Source organism: Epargyreus clarus, unplaced genomic scaffold (assembly GCF_041222505.1).
Source record: "Epargyreus clarus isolate Ecla_fem2 unplaced genomic scaffold, WU_Ecla_fem_2.2 ptg000004l, whole genome shotgun sequence".
Taxonomy (NCBI): domain Eukaryota; kingdom Metazoa; phylum Arthropoda; class Insecta; order Lepidoptera; family Hesperiidae; genus Epargyreus; species Epargyreus clarus.
The window spans coordinates 2,767,096-2,782,425 of record NW_027332212.1 but is presented as its reverse complement, the minus strand read 5'-3'; the positions used below and the strand labels follow the sequence as shown (position 1 = coordinate 2,782,425).

General features: G+C 35.2%; 1 protein-coding gene across 9 annotated transcripts in view; it reads left to right on the top strand.

Annotated features, from left to right (window-relative positions):
• Positions 1–15,330, top strand: part of Ypel (Yippee-like) — a 172,958-nt gene that overhangs the window by 136,898 nt on the left and 20,730 nt on the right. For 2 of the 9 annotated variants that reach the window (XM_073092897.1, XM_073092899.1), the window contains exon 3: positions 41–114. The exons of the other annotated variants lie outside the window; for them this stretch is intronic. In XM_073092897.1, coding sequence (XP_072948998.1) covers positions 86–114 — 29 coding nt within the window. In that variant the 5' untranslated portion in view covers positions 41–85. The remainder of the gene's footprint in view (positions 1–40; positions 115–15,330) is intronic. 9 annotated transcript variants of the gene reach the window in all.

The following is a 15,330-nucleotide window of genomic DNA, read 5'->3' as shown; positions in this document are numbered from 1 at the left end:
GTTGTATGTACAATTTTCTTATTACCAACTTTTGTTACAGGTACGTATGACGTCCAGGTAACAGGACATTTAATCCAGGACATGAATGGCCGCAATCATTGACAATAGTTTGCTGTAAGTAAAGCTAAGTCTTTGTAATTCTTTATCTTAAGAAAATCTCAAGGATCGCTAGTTATAAATATCACAGCTGTATAATCAGATACCTAATCAATAAATTATTTTTAAGTTTTGGGAGGTGGTAATATCATATTATGTTTTTAATTATAATCTGATGTCTCGACACATATATCATAATAATATAATATAGTTCCTTCTTCCTTGTTCCGCAAATATTTGTATCTAACTTTTGGCTGCTTAAGTCGTCTTAATTGTGTCCACTTACCACATACCACCTGTATTGTGTTCTAAGGTACTGTGTGTGGAAAGATTACACGGTAGAACCACCGTCACATCTATTTTTGTCTAACAGCAGTGTAACCGCTGTGTTCTGATTTGAAAGATATGCTTACATGAGACTTTGCAACTTAGTCCTCAAGTAGCAACTCATCTGAGGTCGACCTAAATTAGAACTAAGTAAATAGGTACTCAATACATATTTGTAGCTTACCCAGTTTTGAGAATTGAAATAGATGCGTAAAAAAGTTTTGCCACGTCTCCGTGCTAAAATGTACCTAAAATATTTGAAATAATTATTTATTTATTATGTAAATTACGCAGTATTAGTTATTTATTCGTATTTTTTTCTAAAATGTTTTTATTTGTCAAGAATTCAAAAAAAGAACTTACTAATAAGCCGTTTGTAGCTTCATTCAATTTCAAGGCGACGAAGTATCTTTACTAATCTATGGTAGCTAAGTACAGTTTTCCATGAACAAACTGACATTGTTGTAAAAGGTAACCCTTATATATCAGACGGACTACAGATTGGTTTGTTGCTGTTTATAACAAAAACAAGAAGCATTTCAACTCACCTTCACTTTGTTTTAATTACCCATCATTCTCAGTGCCCATAAAACTAGACATTTTGACCCGTCGAACCATTTCAACCCAACACAGTCTTACATACACAACATACATATGTTTCTGAATCATTATCTTGAAACTCGTTCCTAGACCACTTCTCGCTACTAAAAATAGATGACCGACCTTTAACTGTAAAAGTTATACCACTGGCATATATCCGTGAATCCGCCGGTCGCAAAAACTGGTATGTAATGACCGCATTCGCATAAAATTATAGTGTTAGGGTATAATATGGTGTTTTAAGCTATATAAGTAGGTATTGGAATAAAAGTGCAAGTGAAAAACAGTGACGGTAGCAAAACATTATTTAGCTAATAGAAGTGTTGTTTATGTAATGGTTAGGGGGAATAATTAACTGTAACTTAATTATTTCTATATATCTTCGTTATTACAATGAGCGATAACTTACATTTCTACCGTTCTATCGTAATAATCGCGCTAACAGTGACATTTGTAGATAAAAAAATTAAATTCTATGAGATCACAAACACATTTAAAAATTTTAATCATTTTAGTGTTTTGTAACACCCATCTAAGCGTAAATTAAATTATGTAGAGCCATTTCTGAGAAAATTCCGAGGCTCAAATCCGAATCTACCTTAAATATTTCTATGTTATGAGCATAGGAGAAATATTTATCACATCCTTAAATGTTGAAAGAATATATCATTAAGAAGGTGAAAGGTTGTTGATGACAGCTTTAGTTATCTTCAATCTTTAAAAAAAAGGAATAATAATGATTTCATACAAGTAATTACTAATTTAAACAATAATTATGTCGCACCACGAACACTTGTACCCAATTTATATAGAGCCATATTAAAAATGAATTAAGTTAATGATGGTATAGAACAGGGGTTCCCAACCAGTGGTCCGCATAAGCCAAAATATGGTCCGCGAACAATTTTAAATTTAGCCGTTGGAATGTAAAATTATTATTATTTCTTTTTATGTATGGTTGCTATTGAGTTTTTTATTAAAAGTTAAAGTTTCAGTTTGATTATTACAGTTTAATTTTATTGTACCTATATAGTGGTTCCTGCTAACAAGTAAGTCATAAAAGTGGTCTCTGACCAAAAAAAGGTTGGGAACCTCTGGTGTAGAATAAAACAATAAAATGTCATGTCAAACATTGAGTTTCGTTCCGTTCGCCGTAGACCGTTCAACCCACTTAGTACTGTGACGCACAAACTGACATACATAGAGTATCGATTATGGATAGTACACGAGGAATATGTGTATTGGACGTAAACAATGTGGCTAAAAATACTTTAATTGTACAAGATAATTTTTCCTTAGGCCACGTCTAGTGAAGAGGGTACGAAATGTTTTTGGACATTTGGAACACTGCCCTATATCTACGTCGTCCCTATGTCTCTATTTTGTCAGGTATCTTTTGCCTGGAAGAAGCTCTTCGGTACCAATTTTTCTCCCTTGGTCTCTATAATTCAATTTTCTTTTATAATATAGGAGTAGCAGACGAGCATGCAGTCCACCTGACGGTAAGTGGCTACTGCCGCCCATGGACATCTGTAATCAACCCCAGATAGGATTAGATATTCCTACCTGAGGTCGGCCACAGATGCGCGGCTACCCCTGAGGACTGAGCTCGAACGCCTCGGAAAAGTATGTCTCCCTTACCACACCCTTCAAAACGGAACACAGTAGCGCCTAACACTGCTGTTATTAGGCAGAAATAGGTGTGGCGGTGGTGCCGCCGGAGTCGAACCACAAAGGGTTCTACCACCTTCAGATAATAAATCTATGACATTCTACTACGACGATAAAACATTATCTAAAAGGTGTTCGAACCAGTATGATTTTACCGGCAAGGTGCCGTCATATCTATTTCTAACGTTTCAATTTCTGCGTTTTAGTAGAACAATGTATTTAAATATGAGGCGACCATCTTAATCCTCAGCAATGGCAACACATTTGTGATTAGCTTTGTTGCTTTGGTGGAATATATAGTCTGTCACTGATGTTCATAGGCGGCAGTTAACACAAACACCATGAGGTGGTCCAAATATCCTAAAAAAATCTGATAACAGCAGTGTAGCGCTTCTGAGTTCTAGTTCAAAAGGCTGATATTTGGCAGTCCTATCTCGTTCGACTCAGGAAGCTTCAGACCATCTTCGAAAATATCGCAAATATCCGCCATAACTTTATAAAATAACGCAAAATACTCCACGAACACGGAAGTATCACTAAGACTTACTGCCATTAACGTTCAATAGAAACCACACCCTGAATCCGAGGCATTCGATTCAATATCGATGTGTCGTATCGGATTATGTAAATGCGGTGCACAGCTGTGTGGTGGCGTACGGTGCAATGTTATTGAGTGCGAGCGATTATGGCCCATAATGTTTTATTGTTTGCATCTCACGACGGCGGCGCGCACGCGATTCTAAACTCGATTCCGTCGACGTAAGGACTAGTCGTTGAGCGCTCGTGGTATGAAAACGTCGGGTCGTAGCGTAGAATTGTGTGTGGGGTTTTAATGCGCAGGCGCTGTTATCGCTTGCATAAGAGCCGGGCCATTGTCTTTATCAGTCGTCGTGTTTATCTGACGCAACACAGCTGTGAACCTAAACAGATCCTTGGGAATTATCGATCAACTGAGATGACTGATATTGCCTATTAAGTATTATGTTGGATGCAATACAATAATAAGTCATTATTCGTCGTCAATGCGTTAGGTCTCGTTTATACGTTCATAATTGAACGTGTCACATAAGCATCGTGGTAGACAAAATTATTCTTTTTCCATACAATATTTTGACAAACACGGCCCGTGTGTGCACATATATGTTATGTTAAATAGAATTTTGGTTTTAACTAGCTGGTGGAAATGTTCGGTGAACGGCTTAAATTTCTCCAACTCACAGTCGTGCGCTTAGATACATTAAAACAAACAACTTGTATAGGACAATTATTATTTGTTTACAGGTTTGTGTACATGTCTGACACGTGCTATTTCTGTACATGTAAATGAACCTTTAAAAGAAGAAGCAAATCTGTGGTGTTTACACTATCTAGAACATTATGGGAAACTATCCGATGGGACATTTGGGATATCTTGTCCCTAAAAACTTCGATATAGACAGGAAGATAGGAAAATCCACAATGAAAGAAACAGGAATATCGCTCTACACTGTCACTGATATTAGGGAACAAATAAAATAATAAATAATAATACGTATCAGAAAAATCTTTTTACGACGTATTTTTAAAGCTTTCCGTTTTCGAGTAATAAACGTTACCAATAAGTCGTTTACCGGAACGTATAACGACCGATATGCGGAAAAATATAAGCCTTATTGCCTTATCGGGGCCGGTCATATGTGACGATAGATTATGTTTACATACAGTACCCTTAGTATGAGTTTTTACGTTTTGACAAAATTCTGTTGTGGCATTTGTTTACATATTTGCCCATACATTTTTAATCAGTTCATATACAATCCGCTAGAGGCGCTGATTGAAAATTGGATGTGGTTTCTTGAATTAGAATCTGGACTCCGAGATTAGAGTAACTTACAGTATACTTTGCCTTTTCAACTATCACGATGTTTACTCTTTGTTAAATCTGTCATCATCATCATCATCATTAACGTCCCAATGCTGGGCACGGGTCTCCTCTCATAATGAGAAGGATTAGGCCAAAGTCCACTGCGCTGGCCAAGTGCGTATTGGTAGTCTTCACATACCTTTCAGATTTTTTTATAAATCTCAGGTATGCAGGTTTCCTCACGATTTTTTCCTTCACCATTTAGCAAGTGATAATTAATTTTTAATAAGCACATAACTTTGAAAAATTAGAGGCCTACCTAGGATTTGAACCTCGGACCGCTCGATGGAAAGGCCGAGTTTCTTAACCATTACGCTATCACTGTCTAAGTTAAATCTGTACTTTACTATAAATAGAACTTTCCCCGAATCATCATTCATCTGAAATAGTGAAACATTGGCTACAACTTAAGAAAACAACGCCCCATAAATTTGATGGAAGTTAGCATAATTGAGGTCGAAGTTTCTGATTTGCATACGGAGCAAACTATCACTAGCCGACTGTACAACTAACAGCTGTCAAAACTGTGTAGCACGAAGTTTATCCAATGAATTGTACCGTTTGATTTGAGTTGAGCTTGATTGTGATCAGTGACGTTATTTAAAATTCGTATTATATTCATGGATTATGTATATTAATAAAGGTAATTGGGTTATATTATTGTAAAACTGTGGTAAGTCCGTTTTATTGTGTCATCATCGAATCTTGGGTTATTGCTGGTTTTTGTTTTTATTTTCGCGAAAAAGGTTTTTAAGTTTAGTTGACTGACTGTCTTAGGTTTCTTGAGATTGGGTTTTGGAACTGTGTGTTTGTGTATCTACTAACCTTTTTGTGTCCATCAAACCTATTATAGGCCTATAGAAGAACCATCTTTCTATAGATTCTTTATACGTCAAGTGCACATAAAAATCCATTAAAAAGGAAAAATTAAGGATTAAGTCCTTGTACCTACGGGTATAAAATCTGGACTGCAGCATAATCTGAATACTTACCACAAGGTCAGCATTTCGCTCAAACCATTCCTATCACATATGCATAAGATAAACCATTACATCACTTACATCATCAGGAATGCGATAATAAAAATCGCATGCCTGTCCTATATGCAGCGGCCACTCATATCCGCGATGCGAACACTCGCCAACGCCTACTTTACTCTGTTTATTTCAAGTGATCTATAATTAGACACAAACAAGACGATCATCCGCGGCTAATTCAGTTTCAAGATCAATAGCTATGTCCCCAGCGTTTGAGGGTTGTAAGAAAGTTAGGTTAGCAGAAAAATAAGTCCGTAAATCTATCAGTTGTAGTAAGTCCCCTATTACAGAAACTTAGAGAATAAGAACATAAATGAATCAGCTCTTATAAGTCCTCTGTTACATAAGTGAATAAGTCCTTAAATCTATCAGCTGTTTAAGACCACTTCTGGATAAAGTCCGTTACTAGTAGTCAATTTATTTTACATTAGGATTCACTGTAGATGGAATCCTATGCAAGAAGACATTCTGTTCGATTCAATTTCTTGCTCAACTTAAGCGATATTCAGAGGGAGAAAGAGAATGATGTGTTTTTTACTAGCACAACACGGCCTGGAACTTGCACTAGGATACTGATTCTAATTGGGTAGAAATAGACATAACTTTTCCATCATTTTAGTCACAATTTTTAAGTCCCATCTATCTTTAAACAACACAGATAATATATTTTATGCTATTTTATATCTCGCCAGATTGTTTTCGTTAACCAAAGCCCTTTACATTGTTTTTAATGGCATTTTCAATTAAATTTAACGATTCGAAAGCCTGAGAATTTGACCGCCGACATTTAAAGAACATTTTAATATGCAAACAAGACTCAATACTAACATTTCTAATTTAGAAAATTAAATTGTTGAATATAACGTTTGAGTTTACAGAGATTTGATGTTATTATGACCTTTTAGTTACTAAGTAAATACTTTGTTACATTCAGTCCCAACCGGTAGTCTGCTCCTTGGAACACACATATGGTTCACGAAGTATGTTAATTTCAAATAAATTTAAAATTAAATAAAATATTTTTGCTCTTACATGATAAGACCAAAACTAGAATATCAGTCATTCAACAAAAAAGGTTGATAACAACTGTCACTTGTGAATTTTGTTGTGTATTGTTTTCTCTTGAGATAAGGACATTATTATTATTTTGCAGACGTTACTTTTTTATTAATTTGTCCAGACAGGGCAATTAAAAAAATAACAAGGAGCAAAAGTAATTCGAAGTGAAGTCGGTGTCGCCATTGTCAATTCTATTTTAGTGAACAAAGTGAGCGAGAAATTTGAGTGGCTCTCAGACTTAAGCAGGCTTAAAATATGCCGAGAATTACCTTATTTTTATAAACAGTCCACGTGGAGGCTTAACAAGTTTCTAGGTAATTTATTTGGGACACCACGATAGGTAAAACAAATCTTTTATAAGGTACCTAGTGTTTTAGATCGTACAATTATTGTCGAAAAAAGCAATAAAAAATGACAGTCATTTATTTGTATTAGTAGTCATAGAGGCGAATATTAATTAATTATCTTATGAGAAAAAGCTAATTTACCAACATATTTCTTTCATCTTATGAGAAAAAGCTAATTTACTATCATTTTCAGCTATTTACTATAATTATATAATTAATTATATAATAGTATAATTTCAGTCATAACTAGATCATTGATGTCTTATTTACTGTTCTTAAGGATTGCTTATTGAAAGGCTGTCCTATAACCTAAACCAACTATCGATTGTAAAACAATGTAGGTTTATTGTCAACAGATAAAGTTTATATCGCACGAATAATGTTGATAATAATTGTGATTTATTATCATAATACTAATGAAACGTAATCATAATGCAATTGAACGATCTTGTTTACAAATTAAAACTATGATTACAACTTCCGAGTAAAAATACAATACGTATGTCAGTTGTAGTGCAAAAGTATCAAATAAGAAATGGAAATAGCTATAGAAATATTGTGAACAAACCGAACGGCTTTAAAATATAGCTCGTGGTCACTCCCAGGGTTTAGGTAAGTCCAACCAGGGCCGGATTTAAGGGAGGGCAACCGGGGCGGCAGCCCCGGGGCCTTCACAATAGAGACGTCAGATTTTTTGTTTAATTTCGTCTAGTAAACACTAGTAAAAAAATTAAAATATATTTTCCTTTTATATTTTTTTTTGCTGTTTTACCTTTATCTACAGTACTTTGTAAAAACATGAATACTAGAAGAATCTACCTGCGTTTCACAATAAAATATTTATTGAAAAACTCAACTGAAAAAATTGTTAATTTTATTCGGAAAATAATTTGGGGCCAGGGGGCCTCCACTCCTTTGTTGCCCCAAGGCGAGTCCAACGACTAATATATTAAAATTCATATGTATGTACATACGTATGCTGGAAAAACATTATTCTCCATAGTGAGGTTAATAAGAAGAGTTTTTAAATCACAACTCTGTGACTACTACTAATAAACTACTTAAATACGAAGCACGATGAACCTTTGGGTTTGTAGTGACAAAGAATCGACCTCCACAAAAGCAGTAAAACTTCTATCAACAATACTGAAAATACTAATCGCTAAAGCGTTAAAAATACGGCCTGTCTAGATCCAACCAGACGTGACAGTGTAAATTACACTAATATTTACAAAATGGATCAAAAGTGCTTAAAGTTTACTGACACCTATAATACTCTAGTGGCGGACTAAGGTCGTCGGAGGCCCGGGCAGGAATGTTGAATGAGGCCCCCAGTCTAAAAAATAATTTGATTTTAAAAAATTACAAATGTCGCCGACAAATACGTATTTGAGTGATGGTTTTACTCTGGCGACCTTTTTTTTCGCTGACGACCTTTGGGGGCCCCCCAGGACCAGGGGCCCGAGGTGGACCGCCCCTTCCGTCCAGCAGTTGGTCCGCTAAAGAGGCTCTAAGCCTAACTAAACCCGTCTATTAAGCGAAATGTAGGTCGCGTGTTATTTATAACGAGAGATAACGATCGCTTATCAGTAACGCACACTCGACAACGCATGTTTGTCAAATTTTAAGCCCGCGGATGAGACCATAAATTTATTGTTTATAAAGTAAATAAACGAACAAATAACAAAAGAAAGGATTAATTTTAGAACGGCGTTTAAGTCAGCGGATTGCCAACTGCTTTGTTTAAGAATGTGGACTTTTTTGCTCATGATTTGACTAAGAAAGGACTTACCATAAGCATATCGTCTTCGAGTTTTCTTCTTATTAATATTTTGACTGCAGTTGTTCTGTATAAGGCAGTATTTAGCACGAGTCTTTAAAAATGGAGGAGACGTAGAAAATACTCCATTAAACTGATTCAAAAGCCGGTGCTTAACCCTTTGTTAATAATGGATATATTTAATATTTAGATAGATTGATTAATAATGGCGAGCGTTATTAAAGACTTAATAGTTTATCTCATAGAAATAGTACTTATTGGCATAAAAATCGACATCAAAATAATACTTTCATACGAGGATTAAGTAGAACTGCATCTTACAGTGAACGGAACTGAAACTTTCACCCATAAATACAAAACTCCGTATAGTCGAGTGTCAAGCTTCCATGAATTACGACCGGACCAAAACGGCTATTAATCATATAAACGTCTGGTAGGGATGAACGGTAATTGCGTAACTGGTCATCGTGACAACACGTCTTTGTTATGCAACAAAGGATATTATTAAGCTGAGCTTAGTTGTGTCGTAATGAGATGTGTTAGTCGCCACATGTAAGTATTCAATGAAATAGCCGTCGGAAAAACAGCTGATCGTTAACAACTATTTTACCAGGTCTTTACTCGGTACGCGTAATATACAGTACAAGCTTATTAAAGCGCTGGAAAACGTGAGTCTTTAAAGAATGACACCAATTGCTATAAAGTTGATTATGCATCATCGACTTCTTTAAAATTACATATATGGTATTGCAATGCAATTATTTGCAATCAGGTGTTCCTTTCCCATTAAAAAATTTGCTATTACTTATAATTTTACAAAGAAACACGAAAAGAGCATTTCTACGGAGTCAGTAAAGCATAGTCGAATTGTATGACATTGCAAAATAGCTTTACATAATATCTATGCCAAGTCACTATAAAAATCATAACATGATCACAACATAAACCATGATCGTTAAAGATAAAACCAATTACTGGGAGATGATTTATCTGCCCTTTAACAGACTCGAGTCGTGACTTATATAAATGTTAAATAATTATTATTGTGAAAAAAAAAACCTAGTAACTACAACCAAAAGGAACTGATAGAATTGTATAATAAATTATAGTTTAAAAACTAAAAACCACGCTTAATCGCACAAAAAAAAATCGTTAATCCTGATTCCTGACGGTCCTGATGAGGAGAATGGGATAAAATTATTAAAATCGCGTATTGTCATCGGTTCTTGATAATTGTTCAAAATTTTAAATTGATCGGACCGTTCAAAGTAGGTAAAAATCGAGTTCAAAGATTCCGTTACATACATACATACATACATAGATACAACCCAAGCTATTAAAAGCGTGGTAAAAACAGGAAAAATATTTTTAAAACTCAAAACAGTGTTTTGCTACGCTCAAATACATCAATGACTGATAAACGCAAAAAATACGATTAGATTACAATGAAAATAACAAATTCTGTTTCATTTTCAATTCATTTTCCCTCATGTCAATTTCCGTATTGACTAGTAAAGTGCTAGATAAAAAGATTCTATAAAAAAATCAATTGAATAATACAATACAGTATTCAGCGGGACTTAAATACATTTTAAGACTCATAATATAAAAATCGACTGGACAGTTCGTTTTCAAATTGGTTTCCTAAACGGATTTATATGCAATTCCAATTCGCTACTCCAATTTCATGTTACGGAAAAACACATTCACAAAGCTGTATTTATGTGTTTAAGGGTGGATAGAGTTTATTTATTGGTGGTTGCTTGAATTAAAAGAACAATTTTTACACATGTAAAAATACACAAATGCTGATATTAATGAAAGGAAATCGCGTATATAATCGTGTAAGGTATAGTCAAATTCAAAAATATTATATTCAAAGTAGATTCTTTGCAGAAATCATTTTGAACGCCAATATATCTAAAGCCACTTCGCAAGGTGTTTCGCTAGGGACAGGAAGCGAAAGAAACTCCATAACACGCATCTTTTAAAATAATCATATTAATAATCGATAAAATAATAATTGTCTGCAATGATAAACTTAACCTAATGGAAGTGGAACTGGAGCTGCTTAACTTACGTATAAAAATAAAATCCGGTATAAATATCATAAAGTCCAAGGTAAAGCTTTTTATACTTATACTTACAAACTGATAAGCGCCACGGACCGGTGTTGATTATTCATGCGGGGCGCATCCGAAGTGCCACTTAAACTTGAACACATTACCGTCTGCCACTCGGTTGTTGCCAACTGGCACTAGCGGTGGACGAACAGTTTCTATCTGCATTCATGCTAGTAAATACGAGTACCTACATAAACTCTGTGCTGGAGTTTTTGATGTTCATTAATTTTTATATGAAGACCAATGGTGCATATGGAACTCTGGTGGTAAGCACACTAAAATTCATATCGTCTGGACTACAAATGCTAAAGACAGAGAGTCAAACTCTAGACGCAGATTAGAGTTAATTATTAATTTATCATTATTTTATTGTAACAATATAGTTCCATCCATATTTATGGTGAAATCCACCATCATTGACAGTTTAACTATAGAATTTGAGTAAAAAACCTCAAACTATCATCCATATTTGCTATTAACGACTAATTGTTAAAACCTGGATAATGTTATTCAAAATACACAAAGTCACGCCGTCTACTTCAGAACAACAGGCTTTATGAAGTTAAAATTCATATTAGCAAACACCAACTTCAGATTTACATAAAACAAGGCAGACACATGATGCTGAATTTCTATCCAAACCATGTGTTTCAAAATGAGCCAATGCACTCGTTCGAAGCAACGAAAAACGAAAAAGAAATCGTCATGAATGGGACGAGCGTTCCTTTCAACCCGGCATTAATTAAAAGCGAATTTTGAAATATGATACTCCAGAATGAAGAGAGGGTAAAATTTCTGCTGGAAACAAGAAAAAGATGCGGGCATGCTATAGATAGTTATGAATATATGAATATTTGAAGATTGAAATTAAATCAAAAGAAATAGAATTTCATAATTAGTTTGAGGGTGGTAGAACCCTTTGTGGTTCGACTCCGGCGACACCACCGCCACACCTATTTCTGACTCATAACAGCAGTATTAAGCACTGTGTTCTGGTTTGGAGGAAGACATGCTTTTCCGGGGCGGTTCAGCTTAGTCCTCAGGGATAGCGGTGTATCTGTGGCCGACCTCAGATAGGAATATGTAATCCTATCCGGTGTCGATTACAGATGTCCATGGGCGGCAGTAGCCACCTGATTAGGTGGACTGCATGCTCGCCTGCTTCTCCTATATTATAAGAAATACGAGAAAGTAGCAAGTAATGTTTTTATAATATACTCTTTGACCAATTTTAACAATGATGTGAAAGAAATAGTAACGTGTGCATTGTATTCGTGATTAATGGTCAACACTTCGGGAACATGTGATGAAGTTGCTACCATATGAGTACTAAAATGAATTGAATTGGAAAGAATAATGTATCCAGCGCTGTGACGTAAATATTAGTACGGTAAACATGTAATGAGTAATGTAACATTAACAAACAAAAAGTTTCTAAGTATGTAAAGTAAGTGTTAGACTTATGTCGTCTTAGATTAACACTGATTCACTTAGCATGTTGGTAAACAATGTCATAAACGACATGGTGTTAATTATGTAGATGGAAAATATGATCAAGAAAAGTAAATTAACAATAATTTCATATATAGAATATAGAATTTCTATTAAATGTTACCGCGTATAAAAATTGGTTGTTATTTTAGAAAACCAATCAGGCGTTATTGCAAAGGGATAAAAATAGAGAAGCAAAGTTGTATGAAATTGGATAAATAAACAGACAAAATATTCTGGAGTATGAAACCATTGAAATGAAATCATGGAAATGGATCTGTGATTCTGTACCCTTACCATGAAATTTTACATTTTGACAAATATGATTGTTTTGGTACTTGTTTACGTAGTGACGGATACAATTTTCAAGTTCTGACACAATCCGCTAGGGGCGCTGATTGGAAATAATATGGGCAATTACGTAAACAAATACCAAAACAGTCATATTTGTCAAAACGTAAAAACTCATGGTAAGGGTACTGAAAATAATAATTTTAACTTCAATGAAATTTTATTTAGTTCTGATACGTGGTAGTACGTAGCAAGTAGCTGACACAAAATACATTGGAAGCAGGAGAATAACGTGTTGCCTGACAGAAAACGTGATCTCCTATAGTGTATGCGCTGCATCTATTCCACTTCCACATGAGTCAGTCCGTTAAATATTCGCAAAGTCCGTAAGTCTGTTTACAACTTCTGAAAATGGGTTCACAATATTGATTACATCTCCCAATCAGCATAAACCGTATTTCTGGCTGTATTTGTAAGCGTTGGGGCAGCTGAGCAAATCCCCAGGCCGCGCACGTGTTCTGGTGCATGTCGCAACGACTGGTGCGATTGCAATACGATCAATCGTACCCAGGGCTGAGTCACTGGACAATATTGGAAATGGTAATTCAGGTAAGGAAAATACGGTGAATAAATTGACGTTTATTATATTTGTGTCTTTCTTATTGTAGCACAGCTATGTTATAATTAGAAATTGCACGATAGTAATATATGTAATGGGTTACGTTTTAATAACTTAACTGTTACATGATGTAACTTAGGCTCTTTAGGGTTCCGTGTCCAAAGGGTAAAAACGGAACTCTATTACTAAGTCTTCGCTGTCAGTCCGACTGACACAGGACTCCTACCTCTTGTACCTTATTAGATAGACGCTTGAGATTTCTACAGAATATATATAATTGTGGCCGCTAAAGTACAAAAACTAATAAAAAGCTTGAAAATAAATGGGGGTCGCCATATGAGAAACCGCAATTATTTTCCCGTTTTCGCTTTATCTATGAAGCGGTGGGTAATAGGTAGACAGTTCAAATTTTCACAATACATTTACTTCTATTCTCGTTCATAGGTACAGAACCCTGCGTTTGCATGGTCGAATATCACTTGGCCATATTTTTTATTATTTTTTCGGTTTAAAACGCTCGACAACCCTACCACTAACTGATTGTGGACTCAATATGAATATTCATCGCGCCGATTCATTAGACCTATACAGCTCTTTCAATTAGGGCGATTAAGCGACAAAGAAGATTAAACTATATGTGTCATGTGAGGTCAGCAAACTAGGAAGTGCCAAAATAAAGGTAATAGACTGAACTAAATCTAACACTAGAGGGTTCAATGACCCGTTCGAGGTCTTTGGTTTGGTATCAATGACCACTTGACACGAGTTCTGATTGAAGATAAAATAAATAGCAATTGGAAATCAATCAATTACTGTATGAACATTTAAGTAATGGTGACCTGTCATTTGGACGTAGTATAAATATTTTTTATTAATTGACTTAAGGCTTTTCATCAAGTTTACTAATCGGTTCGTTACACTAGACATTTCATTTGCAAATGAAAATATTTCATTAAATAATAAAGTCTTATTTTACTATGACAATACTCAGAACATACCTATGTATTATGGTTTTTTTTAAAGTATCAACAAAAACAATTCTAAGGGTTCTCCAAGGTAACACGTTTGGTCCTATAATCTTTACCCGTGATCGATTTGACTGGTCATGTCGAATTAAAATTGTTGATAGCGTTATTTTTAGGGTTCCGTATACAAAGGATAAAAACGGAAATCTATTACTAAGCCTGCGCTGTCTGGCCGTCTGACTTTTAAACCAAAACTTAGACAGACAATTGACATTATGACAGAGCGTGTAACGCTATAATAGCAGATAATAAAATAAATTAAAATTTACAAATAAAAACAAGTGAAGGGTGGTGAACGTAACAAATAACGTAAAGTGTGGTGCTTATTCGTACCCACTATTGAATGGTCGAACGAAACATTAAATTTTATATACAATTCACTACTATGGCTGCTATAATAAACAAAAACTAAAAAGGACAATTTGGTGGTACGGAACCCTCCATATACGAGTTCGACTCGCACTTGGCCGATCATTTGTTCTTAAACCCGTAATAGTCCATAAAATGGATTTGTATCAGTGTTGCGTAAGACACGCTGGATCGTGACCGGCGGTGCCGTAACCAATCCGCGCTTCACACTCGCACCGTGTACAATGAGTTATCGCGGCCTATAGTGGATTGAAATACTAACTTCTACGTCTGGGAACAGACGGGAATGGACAATTTTCTTAATAGAAGTATTGAAGATGTTTTATTGTTTGTGTTACAAGCCATAAAATCTCTTTTATGCACATACAAATATTTCATTCACAAAGCCCTCTGTTAAGGGCTTAATGTACCGTTCAAATGAAACTTGTTATTGTGCTTAGAATTTTATTATAACACTCTGTAAAAAAATCTTAAGGATCAGTGCGGTGGACTATGGCCTGAAACCCCTTACTTCCAAAGGAAACCCGTGCCCAACACAGTAATGGGTTGACGACGACGTCTCTGAACAAATTTATATTATTGTAGTTGCCAT